We start from the raw sequence: 14,650 nt of genomic DNA, 5'->3' as shown, positions 1-14,650 counted from the left end.
AACTGAACTAACAGATAAGGTATCAGCACTAAAAAGAAACTTTTAGAAAAATACATTTTCTAGCTATAAGTTATTAATTAATGTGTTAATTAGTAAATCATATTACACATTTATTTATCAATACAATACCTCTCTCAACTTTGAGACATCAGCTAGTGGTTTTAATGTTTACCATAGTTATTATATATTTGAATTCACACTTGTACATCATTTATGCAAAATATCCTCACTTCAAAAGTGAATATATTTTAATAGATTCATTACTTGGTAATTATTCAATTGAATGCTTGACTGAACAACTTATATGAAACAGATTTTTAATTTCCACAAGATCTTTAATTTTAGTTGGAAGAAACTCTCATACTATTTCACAAGGTGATTTAATCTTGCACCTACTTCTTAGGAATTGAAGTTTAATTTTAAAAAGCACTTACTTCCCTTTCTTAATCATATTCCACTTTCATTCTTTACTTCACCCAAAGTTAACCCGGAAATTTTCTCCCTGAACTCGTAGGATGCAAGCGGTTAAATATAATCATCACCCCCAATTGAATAAATTAAATGACTGCCTAATATGTATAAAAATTTAGCAACACAAAGAAGAATAAATTCTAGTCCCCTAATAAGTTTTATTGTCTAATAATCTGCTTGAGGCCAACTAGTATTCTCTAATTGCATCTGGCTGAATGGGTAACAGACACCTAAATTTTCACCCACAAAAAAGGATATTTTATATGTATTCCCTTGCAGTAAGTCTTCCCATATTCCAGAAATTTTTACCTTCCATGTTCCAGAAAAAAATAGAACTGATTATTAGCTCAAGACTTGAGTGACAGCACTGTGACCATCATATGTTGAAGTAACGCTTTGAAACTAGAATTTCATAGTAAAATCTAATTTATTTAAGCCAAAATATATTCTCTAAAAATTTTCTCGTGTTTTAGCATCTATTTGAAATGTTATTTTATTGAAGTTTTTCTTCTTTTAATACAATAAACCAATATAGAAAATGGAGATTTTGGCCAGGCGCAGTGGCTCACGCCTGTAATCCCAGCACTCTGGGAGGCTGAGGCAGGCCACGTCACCTGAGTTCAGAAGTTCGAGACTGGCTTGGCCAATGTGGGGAAATCCCATCACTACAAAAAATAAAAAAATTAGCCAGGCATGGTGGTGCATGCTTGTAATCCCAGCCTCTTGGGAGGCTGAGGCACAAGAATGACTTGAGCCAGGAAGGCTGAGGTTGCAATGAGCTGAGACTGCGCCACTGCACTCCAGCCTGGGCAACAGAGTGAGACCCTGTCTCAAAAAGAAAAACAAACAAACAAACAAAAAAATGGAGAGTTTAGTTTTCTAAGCCAAATGCGAAAAACACTCAATGGCTTTAAAAGAGAAGTCTGACTGTCTGAAGAACACCGTATTATAATGGTATGGCCCATAGGAGAATTGATAAGTAAAGATGTGACCAATATGATACTTCTCTTCTTTCCCACACCCACGGCAGACATCACTAATCATTAATTGCACTCTTTCCTAAAAAAAAAAAAAAAAAAATGGCACTGGGGTGGGATTGAGGGGTGGGGATTGGATTTATACCCAATAGAAGGCCTCAAGTGGCTACTAACACCAGTTGGTACTGGTGAATAACAAAAACTTTTTTTGTTTTCTCTAAATAGTTGCTCAATATGTAAACTTATTTTATATTCTGTTACTTTTATGTTATGACAATGTAGAAATAATTAGTTCACAGCATTTTCTATCCTCTAAAAAAATTAGAAAGCTGTTGTAGGTTTTATCATCCCCAACTCTGTTTTTCTATAAACTACTGTCAAGAAACCTCTAATGAATTTTTATGCTAGTATGGAATATCATAAGCTGTAACTGAGATAGTATTTTTAAGCCAATGTTATTAAATCAAAAACAGGAAAAGTGGGTGTTAATGTAGATGTTAAAATCACTGTCACAAGGACAGCAATATTGCAAATACCTCATGACTCAAGGTACAGTCATAAAAAAACTCTCCAACCCAAAATAATTTCAATCCACTTGTCAAACTTTACAAAGAGATGTTGGCTAATCCTCTCAAGGATGCTGACAAAGTCAATGCAACAGCAAGTATATAGTAACAATGCAAGTAGCATATTTAGTAAATCATGTTTAAGAGTAGCCACAACATCTGCTTTTGAATATAATACCCAACACATCAGGGATACTCTGAGAATTGAAACTTTAAACAGAGACCTTTATTGTTTTGTGTGAGAATCCTGGCAGACAAATCCCTGTCCCAGGAAGCTGGTATAACCTTACAATTCAGTATATGGAAATCTAGCATAGATTTCAAAACAAGGTGAAATGAACTGTATTTGATGAAGTCTCCCAACTCTTCTCTTTGAGATCAACAGGTGAGATAATAAATGTCTTCAGGGTGTCTAGATGACTTAAATTTGGATTAATTCGACACAAACAGGCTTAACCCTACCTGGTAACCAGTTCAAATATCGGAACGGACTGCGGTCACTCCACTGCCAACCGCTGTTGAAGCTCAGACTGTTAAGTCCAATCCAGAGTCCTGAGGTCAAGGAACTGGTTAATCCTATATTTTTAAAGAAAGCAAAATAAACAAACAAGAACTTGGCATTCAGAAAACAGTTGAAATTAAATTCAGAATTAAGTGCTTGAATCAAAATGTAGTTGAGGGAAGTAACAATAATCACGCCTACCACATCTCCTTTGATTCTCCTGACAACCTAAGGCAAGTAAAATTATTACCTTCACTGACAGGTGGGGAAACGGAGGCAGAGGCAGCATAGGTAATCTGGTAAGATTTTTAAGGTTCCAACCCAGATCTGATGAGGCTTCAAACCCCATCATCTTGACTATTATCTACTTTCTCAAGGATAGTGTAAAGTCTTCCTGTGTGAATATGAATAGGTGTTACCTCCACTGCATATTTCAAAACTTATTCTAAGAATTTTATTTTATGATTTTTTAAAGTCAAGTTCTCTTCTTCGTTAAAATGATGATTAAATATTAATCACGACGTGCTTATGCTAACACCAAGGATGCTTTGCTTAAGCAGCGAAGAAATCAAAATTACAATGTTTCAGATTCTGTACTAGGACTGATGTGGAAGTCATAAAACCAGAAACAACACGGACCTCAGCTCTTCAGTGGTAAACACTCTAACCTATTATTACCGCTCCTTTTTTTTTTTTTTTTTTTGAGTTGGAGTCTCGCACTGTCGCCCAGGCTGGAGTTCAGTGGCTCAGTCTCCACTCACTGCAACCTCCTCCTCTCGGGTTCAAGCGATTCTCCTGCCTCAGCCTCTCGAGTAGCTGGATTACAGGTGACCGCCACCACGCCTGGCTAATTTTTTTTTTTTTTGTATTTTTAGAAGAGATGACATTTCACTATGTTGGCCAGGCTGGTCTCAAACTCCTGACCTCAGGTGATCCGCCCACCTCAGACTCCCAATATGCTGGGATTACAGGCGTGAGCCACCATACCCGGCCACCTCTATCTTTTTTAAAACCATCAATGAGAATTCTCTGTTCTGAGTTATTTTAATTGCTCAAAAGCAATTAATTAAAATAAAAACTATCCTTTGGCTTTTAAAAACATTTTTTAAATGTATTTTTATTTTTTAGAGATGGAGTCTCACTATGGGGCTCAGGTTGCTCTCCAACTCCTGGGTCCAAGCGTTCCTCCTACCTCAGTCTCCTAAGTAGCTGGGACTACAGGGTACACACCACTGTGCTCAACAACCTTTAAAAAAATTCTTTAAAAGAATTTTCACAAATTCTTTAAAGTTGTACTAACTTGAATATAATTATCTTTCTACTTGCACAGATGTATTCTACAGGACATGCTCCTAAAAGTAGCATTTTAATACTAGCTATTCCCAAAACCAATTTACTCTGGGATTTTAAAAAAACTTAATTAAGAAAATAAGTGTATTTAAGTTTTAAAAATTATAAATAATTCTCTGATTAAAGAAGAATTGAAGTAGATATTGAGACTGCGTAACTAAATTACTATGTTTGGCATGATGAGAAATGATAATAGCTCTTTAAGAGAATTACCTTTTGACATTTTTTACCAGCTCTAAGTACTTACAAACTTGTCTTGAAGAACTGAATTAGTTAATACTTTTTAAAACAAGGCCTGACATATGGTATATGCCCCATAAATATGTTACTACTGTTATTATTACCATTATTATTATTATTATCAATAGCTTCATATTAAGGTTGGCAAAAGGTGTGACTTAGAAGCAAAATTCAAAGCTTGGGTTAAAATATATCTCTTAAAGCAGATGAGTGTTGTCCACAAATAATTTTCTCTAACATGCTTTTGTAATTTTATAAAAGAGCAGACCAAAAATTTTAGTATTGCTGCACAAAGCAACAATTCCACATGCTAAATTTTTGTTGTTTGTTTTGTTTCCAGACACCAACTCAAACCAGAAATTTTTTTTGTACAGTTGGGGTCTTACTATAGTGCCCAGGCTGATCTCGAACTCCTGAACTCTAACAATCCTCCCACCTCAGCCTCCCAAGGCTCTGGGATTACAGGCGTGAGCCACTGCGCCCAGCCTCACATGCTCAAGGTGTAACTTTTCTGCATATATTGTCTGAAATGGTTATATACCAACTTTTGAACTTAGATGTAATAGAAGTTACACAAATGTCCAATATTACACTGTTTTTTTTTACTTTCTTTTTTTTTTTTTTTAATTGAGGTCCAATGTGTTTTTCAGGCAGTACCAAAGGAAACTGGTAAAAACCATCGGGGAAACAAGCCAAATTTCACTTCCTATATCTTATTTCAGTTCTGTAAATCCTCATCCTGCACATATGGAGCCATAAATCTGATTCAGGACTCAGAGACTCCATAGAGCGTCCCAACATTTTTCGGGGTAGAAACAGAAGGGAAGACGATAAAACAGCTGTGGGTAGTATGCAAACGTGTTGCCGGGCAGAAACATTTCACCTGGCAGATAATATGAAATCAGATCACCACCAATCTGGAATACATTTACTGGAGCCAGGAAATGTTGACAAAATTAAGGGTTCTCATCAGTGCTTTGGGAACCAGCGGATTCCCGGGTGTTCTGTGCGTAAGACACAGGCAGGGTGAAATGGAAGACAGGGCTGAATTCCAGTTCAGCTATTTTCTAAACAGGAGGCATTAAGCAAGTTTCCTAACTTCTCCCTCCTAGTCTGTTATCTCATCTATACAGTGGGGCTAATAATATTCATTCATGAGGTTGCTATGGGCTTTAGAACTAAAGCCCAGAATCTAGTACGTAGTAGCTCTTCAGTAATTGGCAGACAATTTAATTAGAGTCATCAAACCAGGTTCTACATTTTTAAAAAATGATACTGACTGGCCGAGCATGGTGGCTCACGCCTGTAATCCCAGCACTTTGGTAGGCTGAGGCTGGTGGATCAGCTGAGCTCAGGAGTTCAAAACCATCCTGGGCAACATGGTGAAACCCTGCGTCTACTAAAATACAAAAAATTAGCCAGGCTTGGTGGCACATGCCTGTAGCCCCAGCTACTCATGGGGCTGAGGCACAAGAATCACTTAAGTCCTGGTGCCACTGCACTCCAGCCTGGGCGACAGAGTGAGACTCTGTCTCAAAAAAATAATAATAATAAATAAAATAAAATAAAATAAAAAGATACTGACTTTTCAAAACCCTCACATAAAAGAAAACTTATTTTAAAAGTGTAAATATTTTGTAGGTTGTTTTTTCATTTTAATGGCATATTTTCCAAAATAGAGTGGATCGCAATTACACACTCACACCACTGTTTTCTAGATTATTCCCCAATATATCTCAATCAACACTGAGTGTCATCCCTTTCTTTCAAATAAACAATGGGGAGGGAATATCTTTCCCCTATTTTTTAAATTCCCTGTCAGACTTTTTCTTGTCCTAATGCCTGACATTTTTTACTTAAAGAAAGGCAGGAAGTACTACAAATCTTGTTAGAGATGCCATTCTTATCCAGATGCCAGTGAAAATTTGCTGACTGAAATTCCGGAGGCTTGGATAAGATTCAAGTAAGTATCTGAGGTGAACCCAGCCTCTGGATCTCCTGGGGCTTGTTTGCTGTCCTGATAGACACAAGAAAAGCGCTTGCTGATTAGGGAAGCATTTCCTGCAGCCCGAGTCCGATAGCAGAGTCCGGGAACCAGGAAATGAGTCTGTGCTTGGGCAAAGCCGCTGTCCGCTCAGATCACTTGCTCCTTCTCTGTAGCTGGTGGAGAGCGCACAAAGTAACCTGTGCTCTGTCCCCAGGCTTCCAAGAGATAACACACCCCACAAATAAATTCAAACACAAAAACCAAAAACACACCAACTGAAACCATTTCACCTCTGCACCTCTGATATATTTTCTTTCCTTTTTTTTTAATTTTTTTTTATTTACTTATTTTTGAGACGAGTTTCACTCTTGTTGCCCAGGCTGGAGTGCAATGGTGCGATCTCGACTCACTGCAACCTCCACCTCCCAGGTTCAAGCCATTCTCCTACCTCAGCCTCCCGAGTAGCTGGGATTACAGGAGCCTGCCACCGTGCCCAGCTGATTTTTTGTATTTTTAGTAGAGATGGGATTTCACCATGTTGGCCAAGCAGGTCTCAAACTCCTGACCTCAGGTGATCCACCCACCTCGGCCTCCCAAAGTGGTGGGAATACAAGGGTGAGCCACTGTGCCCAGACCACTTCTGATACATTTTCTCTCGTGCCTGCAAGTCTGCCCAAATAACCACAAGACTGCCTCGAATCATCTTTTCTATTCCTTAATCATCTACATAAATTTACTTTTGTCTATTCTGTACTTTCTCCTCTTCCTCCTTATTTTTGTGCATGGTTGTAAATATGAATCACTCTGATCCTTTCTGTTCCACTATTAGAAGGGTCCCAAAGGCCAATGCAAAACAGAATAATTGAGCAGACAGAGGAAGAACCCTATCTCTAAGATTATGAATCCACAGTGACATCATATTGCTTTTCTATCCTCGGTCTCCTTAATAATAACTTATAGGAGAGATGTGTCCTGGTTGGTGACGGGTGTCATCTGAAAATAGCTGGAAAAAGGTAGGTGCTAAGAAATGAGGCAAGGTAGGGAGTGTGCTCTTGCCCTTGTATTGGCTCACACACATTAGCTCTTTTAACAGACAAGGTCACCAAAGCACAGGTGCCTCAGGAAATCCCCACAAGCTCCCCCAGTTTCACAGAGCTGGGACCTAGGCGGTCTGGCTCCAGAATCTTTGCTCTCAGCCCCTCTGCTCTGCTGCCTGGTGGTAGCACCTGGACACAGCAGGAACTAACACAGTGTTTTGCCAGACATGGTCTTTCAACCAGCTGCCCCAGAATCACCCGGGAGTTTGACAAAAGGCAGATTCTTGTGCCCTGTGTCACACCTACTGATCTAGAGTCTTCGGGCTCTCAGCCCAGGCATCATCACTTTAACAGAATTCCAAGGTGATGAAGAAGCCACTTCACACAGAAGCACCACTGCATTTACTGTCTTCTTGCCATGAACTGTCTAGTTTTCCAAACAGGAGACTGCATTTCTAAGTATTTTTATTTAGTTGCATGTTAACATGTCAGTCAGCAAATGTTTGGTGAGACCCTTCCTTGGAAGGCTCCGTGTGAACCTCCTTGGGGGAAGAGGGGGCATAAATATTCACAAGACATTCCCCGTTTTCAGCTATTTCCCCCTCTGACGCGATCTCCACATGGCCTTCAGTTTGCTTTCCATGCAGGACTTATTATAATTGGAACCTATTTGTTTGTTTGTTTTCTTGTTTACATCTGTTTCTTCCCATTGGACTTTAAGCTGCATGTGGACAAGACAGGGTCAGCTTTGATGTCCCCAGGACCTAGCACAAAGCCTGGCACATGGGTACCAGATATCTTGGGAATGAATGAATAAGTAAATAAATAATAACAAATTAATGTATTTATAGTGTTGTCAAGGAAGCAGGACATATGTGTAAGTAGCTATTATACTAATAAAAGTGGTAATAAGCAAATAAGAGAAATGCAGATGGAAATAGAACTGCATTTCAACTGTATACAATTGTGAGAATTCCAGGCAAAAGAAATGACATGGGAAAAGATGTGAGGGTGAGAATGGATGAGGAAAAACAAGGAATCCAAGACTGACTTTTCTTTTCTTGGGACCGCAAAATGCAAGACCGGGAATAGTACAGATGTTCGGCAGGTGGCAATCTTGAATGTCAGGCAAAATGTATTTTGTTAATTATTTGATGGGAAATGAGAAGCCACAAGGGGTTTTTTGAACATGGCAGTCATAGGAGCAGAGACAGACTAATATTATTATAGCCGTGTCCAGAAAAACTGGAGGGAGGAGATTTTGGGGGCAAGAAATCGGGGATGCTTTTGCTCCCACACTAATTTCTGATCCTAATCTCTCTGTTTCCCCAAGTGTATATTTTAGAAGTTAAAACGGATACTCTCTTCTCAAGCAAACGTTAGCCCTTTTAGTCTTCACAATCTAATAAAAACAGATATTTTAAAAACAGATGTTTTAAAAAAAACACATTGGCCAGGCACGGTGGCTCACGCCTGTAATCCCAGCACTTTGCGAGGCCAAGGCAGGTGGATCACCTGAGGCCAGGAGTTCATGACCAGCCTGTCCAACGTAGTGAAACCCTGTCTCTACCAAAAATACAAAAAATTAGCTGGGCATGGTGGCAAGCACCTGTAATCCCAGCTACTTGGGAGGCTAAGGCAGGAGAATCACGTGAACCCGGGAGGTGGCGGTTACAGTGAGCCGAGATTGCATCATTGCACTCCAGTCTGGGCTACAAGAGGGAAACTCCGTCTCAAAACAAAACAAAACAACACAACACAAAACAACAACAAAACCAAACACATTGTGGAAAGAGTATCAATAAAACCTGAAAACCGGTAGAGCCTGGGGGTTCGAGGGACAGGAGGCTAAAAGAACTCAGGGTTTCAGGGTTTCAAAGCAGCCTCTGACTTGTCTCTGCCAGTGGTAGCAGTCTTTTAATTTATCATTTTGACCTCTTTGAGGCTAATGAAAGACCTGTGGCTTCAGGTTAGACCTGGATGATGGATACTTGACCAGGATTGTTCCACCGCCTTGCGTCCAAGAACGACATCATTAATCGATTGTGGCATCTTTTACTCTGATTCTAGATTAGCCCTCAGAATCCTTCTTAGCACTGGCTCTAGAGACTCTTAAAACCAATAGTTGGCTCAGGAAATGAGAGCTATTTGCCATCCCTGGTGTCATTTTCAGAGTACAGATTTGTCATGACATCCGCATAAACTGCTTAAGAATTGCTTCTGTCATAACATCTATAAACACTTGTGCTGTTGACTTCTAAGTTAAATTATATAAAAATAAAGCAGTCATGATTTTACTTGCGACTTTTCTTTTCATATCATTACCTGTCAGGTATGTTTGCTCATGTATCTCTGTGATGCTCAGGAGCTCAGCGTTCTGTTGTTGGCAGCTTTTCCTCGCCTGGTGCCACGTTAAAGCGGATTTGGAGTTTATCTGGTAGGAAATGCTGGTCAGCGGGTCTTTGTTCCATAAGCTTTCACTGCCCTCAACTGTGAAAGAAATCAGATGGAATTTGGTTCATTATGCATAGAAAACAGTTTCAGTGAATAGTATTATTTAAACCACCTAGGAGCATTTTTGCCTGAAGCACTTTCTTTCTTTCCTTTCTTTTTTTTCCCCCTTTCTACCTTTTTTTTTTTTTTTTTTTTTTTTGAGACAGAGTCTTGCTCTGTTGCCCAGGCTGGAGTGCAGTGCTGTGATTCTGGCTCACTGTACTCTCCAACTCTTGAGGTTAAACAATCTTCGCACCTCAGTTTACCGAGTAGCTGGGACTCCAGGCATGCACCACCATGCCTGGCTAACTTTTTAACTTTTTGCAGAAATGTAGTCTCTCTATGTGGCCCAGGCTAGTCTAAAACTCCTGTTCTCAAGCCATTCTCCTGCCTCAGCTTCCCAAAGTGCTGGCATTACAAAGGTGAGCTACTATGGCCGGACTGTTTTACTTGTTTTTAAGGTGACTTTGAGATTTTCTTTACTCCTGAAATGAAATAGGAGGTAGGGGATGAGGTTTCAAAGGATCAGCTACATCCAGTCTTTTCCACATGCCTAAAGAAAGAAACGCAGGCACGATTTCCCTTTCGGGATTATTTGAGTTGGGAAGTGAGACAAATATAAAGACAATAGACCTTGGATACTACAAAAGGTGGGAGGGTGGGAGGGTGAGGATTCAAAAATTATCTATTGGGTACAATGTTCACAGTTCGGGTACCCAGACTTTGCCATGATGCAATATATGCATGCAAGACATCTGCACATATACCCCCTACATATATAAAAATAAAAATAGCCGGGCACAGCCGCTCACGCCTGTAATCCCAGCACTTTGGGAGGCCGAGGCGGACGGATCACGAGGTCAGGAGATGGAGATCATCTTGGCTAACACAGTGAAACCCCATCTCTATTAAAAATACAAAAAAAATTAGCCGGGCGTGGTGGCGGGCGCCTGTAGTCCCAGCTACTCGGGAGGCTGAGGCAGGAGAATGGCGTGAACCCGGGAGGAGGAGATTGCAGTGAGCCGAGATCGCGTCACTGCACTCCAGCCTGGGAGACAGAGTGAGACTCCGTCTCAAAAAATAAATAAATAAAAATAAAACTTTTTTTGTTTGTTTTGTTTTGTTTGAGACAGAGTCTCGCTCTGTCGCCCAGGCTGGAGTGCAGTGGTGCAATCTCGGCTCACTGCAAGCTCCGCCTCCCGGGTTCACGCCATTCTCCTGCCTCAGCCTCCCCAGCAGCTGGGACGACAGGCACACGCCGCCACGCCCGGCTAATTTTTTTTGTATTTTTAGTAGAGACGGGGTTTCACCGTGTTAGCCAGGATGGTCTCGATCTCCTGACCTTGTGATCCACCCGCCTCGGCCTCCCAAAGTGAATAAAACATGTTTTAAAAGAAAGGATACCAGCCCAAATTCCTTGATCTAGTAAAGTAAGGCAGGGGAAGCAAAGAAAATAAACGTACATCTTCTCAGCAGGTGGATATTTTGCCTTTGCCTGCACATTCTAGTTTGGTCCTTCTGGAAGCATAAGGTTGTCAGCAGGGAAGGTCACGGACTCCTGCAGACAGACTGGCCTGGGCCTGCACCTGAGGTCCTATCGCTCACTGGAGACTTGACTTCAGATAAATTATTAACTTTTCAAGTCTCGTTTTCTCATTGCTAGAATATATTTAATACAGGTGGAGCGCTTAGCAATAGCAAATGTTGCTTGTAACTTTTTCATTCCAAAGAGTAAAAAATCACAAGCTGATTTCTTCCTTTGCTATTTTATGATTCCTAATAAATTCCATAAACCTGATTGTACTCTATAAGCAGCCAGTGATATACAGATAAATATTATTGATAGTCTTTCACATATATGATGTTTGCGAAGCTAGTAAACAAATGAAATATTTTGGCATGCTTCATGTAGTGAATATTTCTTTTTTCTTTTTAATAATATAAAATTCTGCTTACAAGCCATGTGAAGTAATAATCTTTTCATTTATTTGTAAGGAAAAAAGGAAGTATTATATGACTTCTCTGAAAATGTTCTGAGAAATACTCAATTTACTAAGAAATTAGGCAATTTTCCATAAGCACATAGCCTACACTCTTGTAACTCTTAACTGTATCTAATTGCCCTTTATATCTGATGAGGAAGCGATCATAGACCTTTTTGTAATATGCAAACCACACACCATGATATGAAACTTGTGGTCCCATGACATATCTAAGAGGAAGAAAACATATCAAAATTTGATTCAGGCAACAGCATACAAATTTTTAAGGTGCTTTAACTACAAAATCATTTTATGCTTATATAAAAATAAATTTGAATCAGTAATGCTAAATTTAAATTATAATGATCTGAGGTGTTGCTAGTTTCATGTGTATGTCAGTGAGACCATTCAAATAAGACTAATTTGGGGTATATTTGAAGATAGAGATGTTTTAAACAACTCGTTTTAGACAACTGGAGGAAGGTTTTCTTTATAATATGGTAGAAAATGCGGGCGCCATGGCTCACGACTGCAATCCCAGCACTTTGGAGTCTGAGGTGGGCGGATCACGAGGTTAGGAGTTCGCGATCAGCCTGACCAACATGGTGAAACTCCGTCTCTACTAAAAATACAAAAAAAAAAATTAGCCAGGTATGGTGGCACGTGCCTGTAATCCCAGCTACTCAGGAGGCTGAGGCAGGAGAATCACTTGAACCCGGGAGGCAGAGGTTGCAGTGAGCCGAGATCATGCCACTGCACTCCAGCCTCAGTGACAGAGCAACACTCCGTCTCCAAAAAAATATATATATATAGTAGAAAATGTGAGACATAAAAAAGGGTTTTGTTGTTTTTTTTAAACCTAGGAATGGAGGCAAGTGACATAAATGACGTAAGAAGGAGACGCAATTGACCTTTCACTTAAAGAAAGTACATTTTAAACCAAGGCATTTAAACATATTTCTCAATTAATGTTTAGGTTTGCTGATTGCATACTGTCTCCCCAAGGAGCTCAAATTCCCACAGTAAACCAACACAACTGATGCTGGAAGCTAAACTTGCTACAGAGAATTGAGAGAACCAAGAATTTTCCTTTGCCTGTTCTCATGATACTTGAAAATAAATGTCTACATGGAAGGAAAGCATTACAATAAACAATGCAACAGACAACGGAGAGCATCTATTAAGTGTTACTAGGTTAATAACTGGTTCCTCATCCTCCTGTATAAAACCTGCCAGTTTTAAGGCTGATATAAAATAAAATGCTCGTCCAGGTACGGTGGCTGACACCTGTAATCCCAACACTTTGGGAGGCCGAGGTGGGTGGATCATTTGAGGTCAGGAGTTCGAGACCAGCCTGGGCAACATGGTGAAACCCCTTCTCTACTCAAAATACAAAAACTAGCCAGGCGTGATGGTGGGTGCCTGTAATCCCAGCTACTCAGGAGGCTGAGGCAGGAGAATCACTTGAGCCTGGGAGGCAGAGGTTGTGGTGAGCCGAGATCATGCTAATGCACTCCAGTCTGGACGACAGAGTGAGACCCTGTCTCAAAAATAGATAAATAAATAAATAAATACAATAAAATCTCTTTTGAAAGGAACACAAAATGAAACAGACTGGAAGACTATAAAGCCCTGTAAGAAAGATATTAAATGTACAAAACGTGCTTTAAAATTTTAATGCATATTGAAACCAAATCAACTTATTTTCTATGATTATTTTACATTTAACAGGAAAAAAATATATAATTTGACAGTGAAGGCATAAATACAAGTAATAAGACTAAAAAATTATTCCACTGAACAAACTCAAGATACGTCTCCAACACACATCCAAGGATTTCCAAGATTGTGAGTTTTCTTTGTGATTAGTAACTTACCACTTGTCCTCCACATTTCATTCATGAAATCACACATTCATCTAACTCCTTTGTCAATTTCAAAGGATGTGGAGGATGCTACAGTTGGACCCATGAAATATATACCCTTAAGAAAGTCCATGAAACAGATTAAGAAAATATCATTCCTATTAAGTAAAGGAGAAAGACACTTTCAATCATTTGAAAACCAAGTATTGCTTTATCTTAGAAAAAAATTGCTCAACGTGTTTCAGACAAAAATACTTCAAATACAAAAATTCGACATCTAAAAACCTTGAATGGAAATCAAATGTCTTTCTAAAGATTGACATAAGAGAGACAAAGAGAACTACCTCAGTTAAGACCGAGGCAGCAGTGTCGCTATGAGCAGAAAGCCTATGGGCTTTTGTGAGTATTCATTCGGATTGGAGAGACTGCACTCTAAAGACAACTACAATAGTATATGGGGCTCAGAAATTAAATTTACTTTTAGTGCGATAATTCGGGATTATAAATCCAGAGAGATAAATAAGTACAATTCTTAGAATTCTGGCTTTTGTTCGTCAAATTCAGATATTTTTTAAGTTGTTCTGTTTTACAATAATGCTTGAAATAGTGTGATTATGTGTGGATTTGTGGTCTGGAAAGTTGAGTTGTGATAGTCGTGATTCTATTGTTACTCAGGTGGTGTCACCATCATCCCAGACCATATCGAATGCTCTTTGCTCTGCCCAGTCCCTTTGCAGGGCAGCAGGAGAAAGAGTTCTGCGTGATAACCAGGAAACAAGAGCTACTCTGATCTGGTCTAAAGTAGCAGGTGAGAGGTCGGGGGTAAGAAGTTTGGGAAGGGTGGAGCCAGCATCAGGAGGAGGGTGTCTGGTGATGGGGAACGTGAAGCAAAGAGGAATGTTTCCTTTTCCTCTTTCCTCAGTCCCAGCTCTGCCTTGCAACATGACGCCCTCCTCCACGCCACCTAAAATCTGCTTCACTTTTTGCCTACAGATTTTTAAGCATGGAAGAACACCAAGAATTCATCTGTTCTGGTGCTTTCCCACTAAGATAATGCAATACTGCTTATTTTGCATCCTTGCAATAAAACCTGAATTTTCATTTTTAAGAAAACTTCAAGCATATAAATTACCCAGTTCCATTGATTTCTAGCTGTGTGAAACTAAATGGCACCCTTCTT

At 39.6% G+C, this 14,650-nt stretch overlaps 1 protein-coding gene across 1 annotated transcript in view; it reads right to left on the bottom strand.

The window, feature by feature from the left end:
- Positions 1-14,650, bottom strand: part of MRC1 (mannose receptor C-type 1) — a 102,324-nt gene that overhangs the window by 68,184 nt on the left and 19,490 nt on the right. Inside the window, exons 4-5 of the mRNA XM_031015656.3 lie at positions 9,456-9,620; positions 2,477-2,590 (exon numbers count right to left, since the gene is read on the bottom strand). Of these exons, the coding sequence (XP_030871516.1) occupies positions 2,477-2,590; positions 9,456-9,620 (279 nt within the window). The remainder of the gene's footprint in view (positions 1-2,476; positions 2,591-9,455; positions 9,621-14,650) is intronic.

This window comes from Gorilla gorilla, chromosome 8 (assembly GCF_029281585.2).
Source record: "Gorilla gorilla gorilla isolate KB3781 chromosome 8, NHGRI_mGorGor1-v2.1_pri, whole genome shotgun sequence".
Lineage (NCBI taxonomy): Eukaryota > Metazoa > Chordata > Mammalia > Primates > Hominidae > Gorilla > Gorilla gorilla.
Note: the sequence above shows the minus strand (reverse complement) of the source record. Positions and strands in the feature narration are given on the sequence as shown.